The following is a 16,575-nucleotide window of genomic DNA, read 5'->3' as shown; positions in this document are numbered from 1 at the left end:
TTGAACAACATAATACGACAGCATTCAATTCCCAGAACACGCCAAAAGCAGCAAACGCGTGACTGCCAACCCAAGGTGGTAAAAGAACAAAGCACTCAGATTGCACTTGCAAATTCGACTAGACCAAGTGACGCCAACACCTTTGAAAATGTGTTTGATATACGTGTTTCCATTTTTTTTTGTTATCACCAAAATACTTTTTTGTTAACTAAACTGAATATCTTAACAACCTAATAAACCTGTTCGAAAGTTTTGGATCTGCATTCTGTAATAAGTTTCTTCTTTTTCATCATCAACCAATATCTTCAATCATGACAATTTTTTTAGAGTGATTTTGGTAATAGAATACTAGTACCCATAACTACCTGAATTATAGGCACACCCAACTAATATGAAAAAATAAATCCAAATATTTCCAAATATTTTTATTTTTATTTTTATTTTTATTTCCAATGAGTGATTTGGTCACACCCAATGAAATTTTAGCATACATAACTACCTAATTTATAGGGTTCTAGGCTTCGATGTGGATTGTAAAAAAGGTACAAGGCTTACGTCTTTACCCAATAACCACAATGGCAGCTGGCAGGTGCTAACTAGCAAAGTCAGTAAAACTTTTGGGTGATGTCTAGGGCTCAAACCCCATCAGCATCAAAGAATTCTCATTTAAAACAAGTTTGCTAATAAACACACACACACACACACAACTTTGGGTGATGTCTAGGGCTCAAACCCCACCAGCATCAAAGAATTCTCATTTAAAACAAGTTTGCTAATAAACACACACACACACACACAACGACAAGCCAACAGTCCACTAAATGGAGTTGTTTCTTTTTACTAAAAAAAAAAAAAAAATACCACTAATAATTAGTTAAGAGGACGTCGCAGGGTGTACAAGTACGCTAGATTTGTGGCCCTTGGACAGTATTTTGTGGAGTAATACACCAGTACCACCCTTTGCTGATATAAGTGGCCCATATTCTATATATACTCCACTCTCTCTTATGCGCACAATATCTTTACTCATTAGTTAATAAGTAGGGTAATATTGGAAACACCCATAAAAAACTCTCTTAACCCCAACTTTAAAATAAATAAATAAAATTATTTTAGACACATTTAGATTCCTAAATTATCATTTTTTTTATTAGGCGTATCCAAGACAAAACAAGTCATTTATTAAAATATATGTCGTGGGACTATTAATTACCTCATACTAAATCTTAGATACTCTATTTGAAACTAAAAAAGAACGTGTTCTTCTTCTTCCTCTTTCAAAAGAAAAAAATATATATTCTTGAACTATTCTCCAATAATTTCTCTCGCCCTCTAGCCAACATTTCTCTCACCAATAAACATAAGCACGAATCAACTATACAAAAGTAATGATGATGAATACTAACCTAATGAGGATGGGGAAAAAATCAAAATTCAAAATCAAATTTTGACGAATGGAATAATTCAAAAGATTATTATACCTTGGATTATTATCACAATGGACAAGTACAAATAGCCACGTTTTTTGTCTATCTTATGAGGTCGTGTGTTGTTTGTTTTTTCGTTTTTCCCTTATTGAAAACACCCCTAATGAATTTGGGGGATATTATTGGATTGACACGGTTATTAGGGTATGATAAAAACTTTAGTTAGTTATAGAACATGAGAGTGTTTTTATAAGTGTGTCCAAAATCACCAAATAAATAAGCACTATAAACAAACTTAATAAAAAACGATGAATAAACGACAAAGACGGCTGCACTTTGAAAGTGATTTATGGATGGCCGACTTGATTCTTCATGTGAAGAGTTGGATTTTGTGAGAACTACTAAATATTGATCGCTTATTAAGCGATTATTATAATTACATTTAAGTGAAGGTCACAAACTGAAAAAAATACTAATATACATGTGTGATGTGATGACATGTTAAATCGCCTAATTGCCCATATATTAGAAGGCGGCGAGACAAATACATCCCTTGGTCCTACAGCGAGATCAATTTTGCGACTTTTTATTATTTTTTCTAAGACTCGTATTAGAAGCCGAAAACTAGCTCACATTTTCTATTTCTACCGGTACTTGAGCAATAATTGTGCATTGTGGAGCAAATGAGCAATACTATAGAATACTATATTAACATTTTAATTTAACGCACAAAAAAAAATTTTTAAATTAACACACAAATAAGTTGTGAGTTGTAAGAGAGCACGAGATAATTACAAACTTACTTACATGGAATCTGTGTTAACCAAATTTACACCTCTTTAATTATAGTTTTTCTCTCTTTTACAATTTCTCTTTTCTTTTTTCTTTTTTCTTTCTCTCTCTTCTCTCTCATCTTCTTTTTATATCTTTTTCCTTGCTTTCCTATCCGATGATCTTCTTTTCAATCTCACGATTGCTACTTGTCCACCTGTCGCTTTAGGGTTCGCAACCTCGCTACTATGATGCATGTTCCTGTTTCATTATTTTGCGTCCTTTTGGGTCACCGAAATCCTCCTAGCCCCTATGTCCATATGGAGTCCACGTCCCTTTAGGGTTTCGCAGAATGGATCCAGTGCCCCCTCTCCCTCCTATCTTATTCTACCTCGGGCCAGAAGACATGTCATCTTGATGGTCATGAATTAGGCCGATACAGATGCCCCATCTTGGTCCTAGGAACCACATGGAGAATCTCGTTCGGGGGACCGAGATACAAACCGCCAACTTGATTCGCGATCCCTCATCATTATTCCCTTTTTGTGCCGATGTGTGTCCTCTCCTTATTGGCACGTGTTAGCCTTGGCTCCGCTTGCGTACTTCCCACGCCACCACGCGTCATGATTACCTTCAGAACCTGACTCCTTGTTTTTTGGAATCCACGCGTCACTTATCCTCTGGCCCATTTCCTTTGGCTCTTTGGATTTCACACCCTGAGAATTACACTCGTACTCCTGACACTTCGAATCCCGCTCAAACTCTTCCTTTTCTCTCCAACTTTTCTACAGTTCCTCATTCATTCAAACTTAACCCCAACCTCTCCTTCCCTGCTTTCTCTGTTCCGATCAGCCCTCCCACTCCTCTCCTCTTTCCCGGTGATATTCCCCCTTGCTTTCGCTCAAATTCTCTAAGCCTTCTCCCCCTTTGCCCGCTGCTGCACCGAAGGTCAGGTTCGTTCTCCTCTTTCTTTTTCTCTTTCAACTCTTTTCCATACTCTGTTTACTAGTCTCTGGTAATCTTTGACCCCTCACACTTGCCCCTTTGGATCCATCCCATCCTTTCATCCACCTCTTGTAATGTGTGCCCTATGTCGGCGAGCTCTTCCGCTGGATCAGAGACCCCAACCTCTAGGTCTAATAGCCCCATCACTGATAGGTCTGAGTCTCCATCCTCGGGATCGAAGATCCCTGCCGCTGTCCCCTCCACCTCAGGGAGACCGTTTAAACTTCCTTTGCCTCCCTCCTACTACTACATACCTAACCTAGATGCGGTAAAGGCAGCATATGGCATCCCTGATGACGTGGTCTTAGAACACGTGTCGGGAGTTACTCACTTCCCTCACCTCGTCGATCCGCGGCCGGGAAGTCTAGTCGTTACAGTAGGACAAATAGTGGCCGGCTTGCGCTTTCCTTTGTCCTTACTAGATGTGGAGGTATGCAATCATTTCAACATTCCCCCATGTCAAAGTATTGGCAATTTCTGGCATATTATGTATGACGCTAACTTCTATAACAATACCAACTCCCCCAAAATCCAACTCCCCGACATAATCACCCACTCACTACACCAAAAAAGGCGATTAGCAACGGTTATAAGCGTTACTTATATTTTTACTAACGGATATATCCATTAGCTCTGGGGCGTTACAGTCACTTAGGCAAAATTTTAGTAACGAATATATCCGTTACTAAAATTAATTTAGTAACGGTTATATCCGTTAGTATATATTTTGTAATGAATATATTACTTTTAGTTGTCTGTTGGAATTGTTCATTTGTAACAGATATTAGCGTTAGTAAAGTTTGGCACGCTTATTGGTAACAATTTGTGTAACAGTTATATCCGTTACTAAACTACAGTACAATGGAAAAAAAAATTATTTGGGGACAAAAATTTCCCCCTCCCTCCCTCCACGTACTATACCCCCAACCAGTTTCCAATCTTGCCCATATATCCCTAGCAAATATGATTATTCCAACTTACATTTATATATATCACATTCAATAAGTCAAAGTAACAAGTAAATAACAAGGAATACCTTTATCCAAAAAATATATATAATAAATAACAAAGAACACCAACTTTATTAAACATTTTAAACATAGAGCCACTAATCCAAATCTCAATTTACAAATCAAACATTTAGAGGTTCAACATACACAACAATGGAGAAAAATGGTCGCAACGAATCCACTAAAGAGCTTCCGCTTCTGGCCATGAGTGAGACATGAATACCCATGAATGCAGTCATCCAAAATTCACTCTCAATAATGTAGCATATTATATAGCCATTACAAAACCCTTATTATGGTATAAATAAACACATTACATATTTGCATTACCATAAGTTACCTACTAGCAACGTATACCAAGTACAAAAGCTAAGTACAACAGTAATACAAAACCCTCCCTCACAAACACAAAACCCAATTTCTTACATGTATTTCTACTCACTGGTCACTGGCATGACTTTCACAACACCTGAGGAAAAAAAAGGAATACAAATGAGATGTATTGAATTGTATGTAGTAATGGTACTTAAGTAAGCTAGCATCATAAAAGAAGCAGTACAGACCACTAATTCAATATGAATTCCAACTCATTCATAGCATTACAAATTCTATAATCTATGTTCACAATAATAACCCCCCTAGTTATATCTTCTTACTATGTAATCCACTCTCATTACAAAACAAACAGGAAGATAATGTCTCAATAGTCCATACATATTCTCCCAATGATCATGTTATAATGTTAGTGAAATAGTTACAACCAAAAATCAGGAAGGACCGAACATTATACGACAGATAACATGGTTCATATATGTTTATTTCAAAGGCAGTACAAGGTGACCAGTGTGCCTAATACAAAAACTTTTATTACAGTTGTCAAAGCCATTGTCAAGGGAGGCTGATGGGCACACACTTACATGGCCAAAGGTCAAATAGTACATGAATTGTTAGTACTACTCATTTAAAAAAGTCCACGCACTCAAAACTAATAAGTGTCAAGAATGTCGAACTCAACCTTCTAAGGATATTTAAGTCATGGTAGTAGTGCCTTTCATACATAGTTTACCGAAACAGATACAACAACACTGAAATGACTTACAATATTTTCAAACGAAGATATTTAACATAATCAACTGAAATCCATTACTGAAAAAGCCCATGAAATGTGACCCATGCCACCTAAATCAACTAAAAAAATACAACTAAGTCGATACTAGTAAGGAACACATGACATATTAGACCACACACTAACAAAATTAAGGACGAGGAGACGAGTTATATGATATGTTATTTATAGGAAATGAGCAACTCTACCGATAAGCCATTTTATAGAAATGGATTGTGCACCTCTCGCTAAACTTCCCTTTATGTTGATTAACTTTGGTCATGGGGTTAAATATTAACAAAGTTTAAGCGAGAAAATAAAGGAACAAAAATACACGTATCATGTTGATTTCTATCATGTTCGGACTAATCATACTGACTACAAATCAGAACTTAGAACATAATTTCTATAGCAAACCAAAGTATATATTGATGCTCAAGAGATGAATGAGAGAAATACCTTACAACTTTATTAGCTTACAAAATTCAAGATGATAGTAACAGTAATAAGAAGTGGAAGAAAAATGAATAAAGAACATAAAAAATTATTCAAAGACTTTGTAGTAGCTTTAGTGTCTCATCTATATGCTTCTCGGGTTGAAATTGGTTATTATAAATCAGTTGAACTACACCTTTCTTGTCAAGAGCATAAGTCTGTCTCCCGTGTCGTAGCAGCTCGAATAAATCTGTGGGACTCCCCATTCTTTCCTGATTTTGTCACCCTCATCACTCAATAATGTAAATGGAAGCCTGCCTGTAATCACCAAAACAATTTTAGAGAACAAAAATTCTACATGAGCATGTGTATGCTCACTGGATAGAAAAACATGTCTATGAACAAAGTCTATCCAGGGGTTATAAGTGTTTGTGGAACTGCTAAATTTTAGATAGTATAAGTCTATAACACGACATTGCATTTACTCTTAAGTACAATCCTCTTACTTGAATGCTGGAAAGTCACTTGGGTTTTTGCCTAATTTTGTTTCGTTTACTCATGTATCAGTTCCCACGACATTGCATTTACTCTTAAGTAATTAGTTTGTTTCCAAAGATTAATAGTTAAAAACTCAAGAAGCTAGGAAAAGTATACCTTGTGTGGAGAAAGATCATCACCATTGATCCCTACGACTTCAGCTCTTGCTTTCTTGAACTTCTCGTACGAGTCTCTAAAAGCACAAGCCTATATATGAAAATCGATCATTCGCTAGCAAAAATACAATAATCGCAAGACGTACGTTTTAAGTAGAAAGCACACACTGAAAGCCCTTTGATAAACACGATAAAATCATTATTAAAAATGAATGCATTTACAGAACCTTAGTCTATCTTCGAACTACCACATATATAGGAGCGTGTCGACTAGTGATGAACTAAAATATTTGTAACTAATATTTTTGGCCGAATACCAGTCTTATATAACAGACTGATAAGTTCTAATCAGTATTTAATCTTTATATAATGAGATGAACAAAAAACAAATAGATTAATACATTTTGTACAAAACAAATATACAAGAAAGAAAGAAAAATGTGATTTAACTTACAAGTTGTCACATGAAAAATTATCAACATTTTCAATCATAGCAGACTCCAAAGAGTTGCTCTCATGAATCTGAAAATGTTTCCATAATTAAGTATTACTGCGGAATCACTATCCGACAAAGTATCCGAACCTGTAACAACGCCAAGAGAAATTGGCAATGTCATTACACAGTCTACAAGTCTAACTAGTAAATGAGGGAAGAAATACAAACTCCATACCACTGGACGAATCCGAATCACTACAAGAGTTGCCTCCAGAGCTACTCGATTCCTTCTCAATTTCCACTGGAGGGAAATTATGTGTTGGCATATCCTCACCAATGTCGATATCCTCCTCAACACAAACAGGTTCAATTTTCTTGCTCTTCTCAGAAGCTAAAGCTTCAGTTATCTCGCTAACCGGAGACTATGCACTTTTTTGTTGAGCTATTTAGCAATACAGTAAATGTTCAATGTCCCCGAAGCTTTTCACTTCAAAAAAAAAAAAAAAACAAAACAAAAAAAAAAAAACAACAACAACAACAACAACAACAGGGAATAAACCAACCCATATCTGAAGATGGATTTGACTAAAAAAAGGAAAACTATTAAATTAATAAAGAAATTCATTTGATATTTTATTAGACAACCAAATCTCAAACCAACGAAATATCACCGATGGGAGAACAAATTTATATTCCAATGTTATAATTTCTACACAAAACTTAATTTCACCAAATTCATAAGGAAGACAATTAAATAAACCTAATTTGGAGCACAATGAAAACAAAAAAAAATCAGAAATTCGCTAGTTAGGGTTTGGGTAAAAGAGAAAGAAAACTGATCAAGAGATTGAGAGAGAAATCGTACATGATTCATCTCCATCTTCGTCCCCAAGGGTTTGACAGAGGAGACGGGGGATTGTGTTTGATGGACGCTTGAACACTCGAGAGAGACGAGCAAAAGTGTAAAACTGTTTTATTTAATTGTATTATTTTCCGTTAGTTCCATGTATACCCTTCTGGATGTTTTTTTAGTTGTTTCCTAATGGACATAATTGTCACCAAACATTAAAACTATTTTGTAATAATAATTGGAAAAAAAAATGGAATTATACTAACGGATACTAGAGAACCTAACAATTATGTCCGTTAGAAAGGTAGTAACGGATATATGTATTACAAATGAATATTTTGCTTCGTTAGAAAATGGCCCTTATGGTGTAGTGACTATTACATAAAGAAGAGCACCAAGTTTGGGAGTGTAGGCTACCAATCCTACTGTAGTCGTTTCGGAAGAAGTCTTTCGTTCTCCACATCACTACTTCCGACAAAGTGTGGCACCACTATCCTTTGTATGTGTCCGGGAGATTTCTGCATACCTCCTGAAGTTTCTCTAAGGCATTTACATTTTCTCCAGAGTGGTAAGTGTAGTCGGTCAGCTTATTTGTCTTCTTACTGTTCTCATTGGTGTCGCGCTTAATTTTCTTTGATACAGGTTAGAGATCTGACTCCCAATCTCAAATATACACGGTGTTTCCTCATAAATCTTCCAGAAGCTCCGCGATTTAGGAAGTGAACAGTGCGACATTCTTGGTATCGACCCTGACAAAGGCACTCCTCTTCTCTTGGACCCAACTCTCAAATATTTCGGCAAGTACCAAGGCCCTTTCTACCGACTGCCACCTCCCAAAGGTTACCCAAACCTCCCCAAGACCAAGAGGAGGGGTTACACCAAGAAGATCTCCCATACGCAAGTTGCAGCCAAACGAGCAACGACCTCTCAATCCCACCCTCCTACCGCGGAACCTACCTTGGACATCCCAGAAGGCGCCCCCGCCTCTTATTCTTCCCTTGTTGATTGGGAAGACGATTTTGAAGTTACCGACTCCCATCTGCCCTCCCCAGACATGGACGTTACGAAGCTAAAACTGTGGGACAACGACTAAGAAGATGAACCCACTGACTCTGCGGCAAAGGGGCCACCCGCTAAAAGGTGCAAAACTACCGGAACTATCGTTGCCCCTTTTGCCTCAGCCGCCATTGTACCGCAGCCCGTGGCTCCGCCACATTGCCCAAGCAAGGATCACACGCCCGTTGGGCCCGAAATCTGACATCCCGAATTCAAAGCTAGGGATTGCGCGGTCACCACTCAAGACTCAGCCCTAGACAATGATGCGGTGGCCGCCACGCTGTTCTTCAGCCCCCATCTTCCCCGGGACCAAGCCTACGGAGACTCTGGAACCTTTGTTGTGCACCATGTTGCTATCTATACTGGCTGGGAAAAGGTGTGAATCTTTCCCCTCTTGCCCTGGAGCTTTTTACTCGTAACATATCTAATGGCCCTTTTGTGTTCAGCTGAGCTTGGATATAGGCTACGTCATCTGCGGCCTGACCAACACTCTAGACACTCTAGATGTGGTAAATCAGGAGATCAACGAGCCTGAAGGCTGGAAAGCGAGATATGACCAATTGGAGAAAGAACACGACGACGCCCGTTTCGCGGCTCTAAAATCACACAAAGAGCTCCAGTCTGCGGAAAAGGCTCTCCGCCAACAGATGGCTAATCTTCAGGGCAAAGTGGAGAGTGAGAAAAGTAGCATGTGAGGCCGCTGCTCAGGCCGCCTTTGACCAATCGCTAAAATCCGCCTTTGAGCGCTTCCGCAACTTAGCCGATAAGAAAATTGTTGGGGAGCTCCAACATTAGTTGGCTGAGCTCACTGCTGCTGGGAGACTCCTCCCCTCGCCCTCCTCTATCTCTGCCCCTAACGACGATCCCACCACTGCATCTACTCCGCTGCCTGAAGGGGAACTCAACACTATCCTTGTGACAGATGATGCTGTGGTGGAAATATCCGAAGGCTCGCCCCTAAAGGAAATGGCTGAGGATCATAATCAGAAGTAGACGTGCGAGGACCAGCAACTTGGAGTTTATTTTTCTGTTCTTGGTTTAAATATGCTTTGCTTTCAAACTTTTTGTATGTATACTCTGTGTCCCGTATTTCTAGGTGTTCCCAACGGGTAAGTAAGTGACTTGCTCCTTGCTAATTAACTGGTGTGATATAGTTTAGCTATTATCTTTTAAATCCTTATTTTGCCATTTTGAGTAAAGCGTTTAGCTAAACTCTAAAATCGTCCAACTTGATAATCAGTATTTCAATTAGTTGTCAGTCGCGAAGCTACTTGGGGGCAGCTCAGTTTGGCTCATCCCCCCCCCCTGCTGCCTCTATCAGCCATGAAGTTGGTTTGGGGCAGCTTTGTTTGCCTCTAAGTTGGATTCGGACCTCATCGTCCCCCCCCCCCCGTCTGGCCGTGAAGGAAGTTTGGTTGGGGCTCAATTTGCCCTCGCTATCTTTGTCAGCCGTGGAATTTGGTTAGAGGGACTTCGGTTTTGGCCCCAAGTTGGATTCGGACCTCTAGTCCTCAGTCAGTTTCTCCGTTCATTCATAGCCAATAATGTAATAAACAATTTGGACAAAGTTTGCTCTCTATTCATTGATAAAATATGTAACACAAAACATCACTATAAAACTCGAATAACAATCTCTAGAGGCAGCTGAACTTGTCTTTAATTAAACAACTGCATGTTCAAGGTGTCACTCTTGGAACTTCTTTAACATTCTGATGTTTTAAGGCCTTGCGATGTCTTCTCCCATTAGAGTCTGTAACCGATAGGTTCCGGAACTCCCCTTTTCGACCACGGTATAGGCCCCCTCCTAGTTAGGCCCCAGTTTTCCATCAATCTCCTTCCTGGTGGCTGGGATCACTCGCCTCATAACGCGGTCACCCACTTGGAACTGTCGCGGCTTTACTCTCTTATCATATTGTCTATGCAATCTCCTGTGGTACTCTTCCAATCTAATGCGCAATATGTCTCTCCTCTCCTCCGTAAGGTTCAACTCTGTGGCTAGTATGGTCTCATTAACTTCTTCTTCCACAGCCCTTGTTCTAGTAGTGGCCACCACCATCTCCACTGGAACCACTGCCTCCACTCCATACGCCATGGCAAATGGCGACTCTTGAGTTGATGTTCGCGGAGTTGTTCGGTACACCCATAACACATGGTTCAACTCATCTGCCCAAGCCCCCTTTCGATCCTCTAGCTTTTTCTTCAAGTTATCTATTATGGTCCTGTTCGAAGACTCTGCCTGACCATTTCCATCAAGATTGTAAGGGGCCGAGAATCTTAGCTTCACTTTGAACGCTTGGAGAAAATCTCGCACCTTACCCCCTGTAAATTGAGTCCCATTATCTGCGATTATTATATGTAGCAACCCAAATTTGCATATTATATTCTCCTACAGGAATTTCTTTACTTGTTCCTCCTTAACTTATTGCAGCGCCACGCTCTCTACCTATTTGGTAAAATAGTCAGCCGTGGCAAGCATAAACCATCGTTTGCCACTCGCCATAAGTAGCGGTCAGACGATATCCAGCGCCCACATGGTGAATGGCCAAGGGCCAAACACCTTATGCAGGGGCTCCACTGGTGCATGTATCAATGCTGAGAATCTTTGGCATTTCTCGCACCTCTTGGCATACTCGGTTGCATTTCTCTTCATGTGAGGCCAGAAATACCCCTGTGATAACAATCGGTGAGCCGTTGTTCTCCCTGCCGAATGGCTCCCACAATCCCCCTCATGAATCTCCCCTAAGACCTCTTGTGGCTGTCGTGGCCCTATACATTTCAATAGTGGTCCGCTAATGTTTCGTCTGTATAGGTCCCCATCCAGCAAAGTGTATCTTTGGGACACCTGTTCCATTCTTCTTTTCTCTTGTTTATCCACGATCTCTATCCCTGATAGGAATTTTTTTATGGGTTCCATCCACCCTGGCTCTTCTTCAGTGGCTAACCAAACCCTTCGTCCTCGGAGGTACTTGGCTTGCTCTGCACCCTGATCTCAGTGGTCCCAGGAAGGACTGCCGCAACATATGCTAATGCGTCAGCGTTAGGGGTGTGCATGGGTACCCAATTACCCGAACTGAAACCGGAACCGAAACCATTTATAGCGGGTCTGGGTCCTAAAATGTTAGACCCATTTAAAGTGGGTCTTCAAGAACCGACCCGATAAAGAACCGAAACCGTTAGAACCGAATAGTAAAAAACCGATGGGTACCCAAACCGAAACCGATTAGTTTGATTTTGATATATAGAATTTAGTATTATATTACACTAAATAAAAACAAACCCAAACATTATTATTATATATAGTATTATATATAGTCTACATTTGTTAGGTGTAAAATTATACTAAATATATATAACATTTAGTATAATAGTGAATGTGTGTTATTAAATGTATCTTTTATAATATTACATTAAATATGTGTATTATAAATATTAATAATAATGTTTACGTGTCTCTACATCTACACGTATAGTAGTCAGATACTATGAATTAACTAATGTACTGTCTATATTAACTAATACATGAACGTGTACGTGCTTGATATATTACATGTATATATATTAGATAACGAATACGTGCAATGTTAATAACTAACAATTGTGGTATATGTGATTATGTGGTATTTATTCTATATATGACGCATTACGTATAGTATAATATACATATGTTCGATTTAAAATATACACATGCATATAATGTATGAGAATGTATTTAAAATTTTTAGATAACTTTCAAATATTATTATTGAATTTATGACCATTACTTCTTATGAGAGGACAAAAATATCGATAACAAGTGTTATAGCCACCGTAAACCAACTTTTATATCGGTTATATAACTAAAAAAATAATTTTAGCAATAAAAATGTATAACCCGATAAGGAACCGAAATCGGAACCGGAATCAACTTAATTAATGGGTATGGGTCCGGGTTTTCAAAATATAAAAAAAAAAAACCCGAAAGAACCGAACCCGATAGGAACCGCTAAATATAGACCCAGAACCGAAACCGGTAATAACCGACCCAGAACCGACCCATGAACACCCCTAGTCAGCGTGTCTATTTTCTCCACGGCCTAGATGAGCAAATCTTATCTTAGCAAACTTGCTAGCCTTTCTCTGTAATACCTCCAAATACTTCGCCATCCTGGGGCATCGTGCAACAAATCCTCCGTTCATTTGACATATCACCAAGTTGGAATCATAATAAACTGTCAGTTTGCTCACACCCAGATCGGTGGCCAACCCCAACCCAACTATCACCGTTTCATACTCTGACTCATTGTTCGCTTCATCGGCAACTTTAAACGATTATTCTTTGGTGTAACCAATACCACTCCAATTCCGTTACTTGTGTCGGTAGCAGACCCATCTGCGAAAACCCTCCATCCATTCTGCATATCCCAAACAGGTCATGGCTGGTGTCGCCCTCTTATTTCATAATCATCTCTTCCCCCAAGGAGGGTCCTCAGCGGGGAACTCTGCCAGAAACTCCGCCATAGCTTGTGCCTTTTCCGCGGTCCTGATTTGGTACTCAATGTCATAAGAACTCAGCACCACCGCCCATTTCAACATTCTCCCTGATTTGTCAGCCTTTAAGGCATGTTTGAGGAGGCAAGTTCGTCACCACAACCACTGAGTGAGCATCAAAGTAGGGTTTCAGTTTTAACGCTGAGAAAACCAAAGCTAAAGCAAATTTCTCGATCCTGCTGTATCTGGTTTCTGCATCTAACATTGCTTTACTCTGGAAATAAACTAGCCTCTCTGCTTTGTCCACCACCCTTATCAACACTGAGCTGATTGCGTACTCTGACATCCCTAAGTATATATACAACTTTTCCCCTTACCCTAGTTACGATAGGATCGGGGCCTTTCCTAAATATAATTCAACTCTTGGAAAGCCCTTTCGCATGCCTCAGTCCACTGAAAGTCAGTTGCCTTCCTTAAGAGTAGGTACAACGGTCTACACTTGTCCGAAGACTTTGAAATGAACCTGTTAAGGGCCACAATTCTCCCTACCAACCTCTGAACCTCCTTCACATTCTGTGGTGACTGTATTTCCAGCAAAGCCCTAATCTGATCCGGGTTTGCTTCTATTCCGCGGTATGTAACTATGTAACCCAAAAACTTTCCGGACGTCACCCCAAATGTACACTTCTCAAGGTTTAACATCAGTTTGTTTTTCCGTAGTATAGAAAACATTTCTCTCAAACCCGCCAGATGTTCCTCCTCGGTCATACTCTTTTCTACAATGTCATCTATGTAGATTTCCATCCCCTTTCTGATGTTGCTCTCAAACATCTTCTCCCCTATTCTCTGAAACGACGGTCCAGCGTTCTTTAGTCCAAAAGGCATTCGGGTATAACAGTAAACTCCCCCTTCTACTATAAACGCAGTCTTCTCCTGGTCAAGCTCGTACATTAACACTTGATTGTACCCCATTGATGCATCCATGAATGAGAAAATCTTAAACTCGGCGGTTCGATCTACCAACTCATCGATCCGCGACATTGGGTAGCAATCCTTCGGGCACTGCTGGTTGACATCCGTGAAATCGACGCACATTCTCACTTTCCCATTTTTCTTCGGCACCACAACTATGTTTGAGAGCCATTCTGTAAACTTGCATTCGCGTATTATTCTGGCCACTTTCAACTTCTGTACTTCCTCCCATATTCCTTGCCCATACTGCGGTCTTACACCCCTCATCTTTTGTTGGATGGGTTTGGCACCTCTCTCATATGCAGCCGGTGACATGCGAACTTCGAATTCAGTCCAACTAGATCCTCTATTGACCAAGCAAAAACCTCGTTGTTTTCTATCAGCAAGGTAATAAACTTAGCCTTCCAATCCTCCGGTAAATTGGCCCCAACAAATACAAATTTCTCTTCCTCCTCATTACCTATGTTCGCAGTCTCAATCTCATCCATTGTCTTTGCCCCCATAGGCAATTCCTCGTATGAGATCGATGTCTGTAATTGCTATGCTAGGGGATTGTCCTTCCCCTGCGTACCCTTCTCTAGTGCGCGGACCAATACTCTAATCTCCACTTGGTGAATTCTTTGGGCCACGACTTGGTCCCCTCTTATCAATTTCGTACATTCTCCCGTTAGTTGGGAAGCGGATCACTTGATAGTAAGTGGACGGAATTGCCTTCATCTCGTGAATCCATCTTCTTCCCAAGATCGCATTGTATTGTGAATTGGTGTCCACTATTATGAAGCGAGTGAACACAGTCACCGGTCCCACAATTACTGGTAGCACCAACTCCCCTATTAGCTCTATCATGTTGCTGTTGAATCCAAACAAATTAGTCTGGGGGGGATTCATCTGCTTCTTTTCGATGCACATTTCTTCCATCGCACCCCTAAACAACAAATCTATTGAACTTCCACAATCTATTAATACCCTCTTCACTATGTAATTACCCACTGCTATTGTGATCACCAATGCGTCTTCGTAAGGCGAGACTACCGCTTCCAGATCCTTTGGTGTGAACTCTATCCTCCCGTCTCCCATGGCGGCCCCAAGAACTGGCCACGGAATACTCGAAACCTCATTTATTTGTTGTAAGCTGGTCATCCTCCTTACTTTGTCCCTGTGAGCATTCCTCCCCAACATTTCTTCACTAAAGATGACATTGATTGTACCTAGGATCCTGGCCGTTGCCGGCACTCTTTGAACCGGGTGTACCTCTTTGACAAACTCCCTCAACATCCCCTTTTATATCATTCTCTCCACCAGCCATTGCAACGCGAAACACTCATTGGTTGTATGGTTTCTGATCTGGTGATATGCGCAAAACGGCTTCCCTTCCAACTCCCTAGGCATACTCCGCGGACCTTCATAATACTGCAGCCCTTTTATTAGCGGCAAGATTTCTTCCAACGGTTTGTTCAAAGGTGTCGACTCTATGTCTCGGTATGGTTTTCTTTCGCGGATGTCCCTCCTAACTTGGTCTCTACCTTTCTCTGCTTTGTGTGTCTCTTCCCTATAAGATCTCCCCTCTCTTGCCGCAGTCTTGCCTCTGTCTTTTCAATCATCCTGTCCTATATTTTGTACTGATTTCTCTGACTTCCTGGGTTCCTTTGTATTTCTCTGCAACATGTCCTCATAGCGTATGTACTTTTCGACCTACGGATACAACCTATGTAACGTAGTGAATTCGATCTTTGACATAGATTCATGGACTCTAGTTCCCTGCTTCAACCCATGCTGGAAAGTTATGACCGCGGTATGCTCATCCAGATTTTCCACCCTCAGCTTCTTTTCTTTGAACCTACACAGAAATTCCCTAAGAGTCTTGGTAGATCTTTGTTTGACATTAAAGAGATCCGCAATGTCGACTACCCTCCTATTCTGATGAATGAAATGGTCCACGAATACCTGTTCCAACTCCTCAAACTTACTTATACTTCGCGACGCCAATCGATAATACCAGTCTGAAGCTCCCCCTTTCAGGATGGCGGGAAACATCATGCAATGGAGTCCATCATATTTGTTCTCTTGCCACAGCGGCATCTGCTGCCTGAAACGGTGCAAGTGGTCTGCAGGATCACCTTTTTTGTCGTATCTCTTGAACCTTGGTTGCACGAACCTCTTATGTACCTCGGAGTTCCAGATAGAATCTGCTAGCGGATTCTGATTAAGCCCTGCCACCACTTTCTTCGCCGCCCCTTGGTTCTCCCTTTCCACTGCGCGATTTGCTTCTCGGTCTTTTTCAATCATTGCTTGGACCATCTCTAGTGTGATGCCTCCCCCTAGATTTGCTCCTGGTCTATGATGGGCCTCCTCATACTAGCCCTGCACCTCGCTATTTTCTGGCTCATC

The 16,575-nt window shown here is 40.4% G+C and overlaps 3 protein-coding genes across 3 annotated transcripts; all 3 read right to left on the bottom strand.

Moving 5' to 3' along the window:
• Positions 1-10,552: 10,552 nt before the first annotated feature.
• On the bottom strand, positions 10,553-11,799 carry LOC147509274 (uncharacterized). Its single transcript, XM_086597764.1, has 2 exons — positions 11,691-11,799; positions 10,553-11,088 (listed from the first exon to the last, which is right to left on the bottom strand). The coding sequence occupies exons 1-2, from the start codon at positions 11,797-11,799 to the stop codon at positions 10,553-10,555; spliced, it is 645 nt and encodes a 214-aa protein (XP_086453890.1).
• A 2,985-nt stretch (positions 11,800-14,784) lies between these two features.
• On the bottom strand, positions 14,785-15,366 carry LOC147509273 (uncharacterized). The gene has a single exon (XM_086597763.1). It carries the CDS (start codon positions 15,364-15,366, stop codon positions 14,785-14,787), a length of 582 nt encoding a protein of 193 aa, XP_086453889.1.
• A 513-nt stretch (positions 15,367-15,879) lies between these two features.
• On the bottom strand, positions 15,880-16,485 carry LOC147509272 (uncharacterized). Its single transcript, XM_086597762.1, has one exon. It carries the CDS (start codon positions 16,483-16,485, stop codon positions 15,880-15,882), a length of 606 nt encoding a protein of 201 aa, XP_086453888.1.
• Positions 16,486-16,575: the final 90 nt, after the last annotated feature.

This window comes from Coptis chinensis, chromosome 3 (genome assembly GCF_015680905.1).
Source record: "Coptis chinensis isolate HL-2020 chromosome 3, ASM1568090v1, whole genome shotgun sequence".
NCBI lineage: Eukaryota > Viridiplantae > Streptophyta > Magnoliopsida > Ranunculales > Ranunculaceae > Coptis > Coptis chinensis.
The sequence above is the reverse complement of the archived record's forward strand: the minus strand, read 5'-3'. Positions and strand labels throughout refer to the sequence as shown.

Coding starts and splice junctions, on each gene's coding strand:
- LOC147509274 (XM_086597764.1), bottom strand. CDS start 11,799: ATGCACACCCCTAACGCTGACGCATTAGCATATGTTGCGGCAGTCCTT. Junction 11,089..11,690: donor CTCCGAGGACGAAGGGTTTG/GTTAGCCACTGA, acceptor TAATAATCGCAG/ATAATGGGACTCAATTTACA.
- LOC147509273 (XM_086597763.1), bottom strand. CDS start 15,366: ATGTTGGGGAGGAATGCTCACAGGGACAAAGTAAGGAGGATGACCAGC.
- LOC147509272 (XM_086597762.1), bottom strand. CDS start 16,485: ATGGTCCAAGCAATGATTGAAAAAGACCGAGAAGCAAATCGCGCAGTG.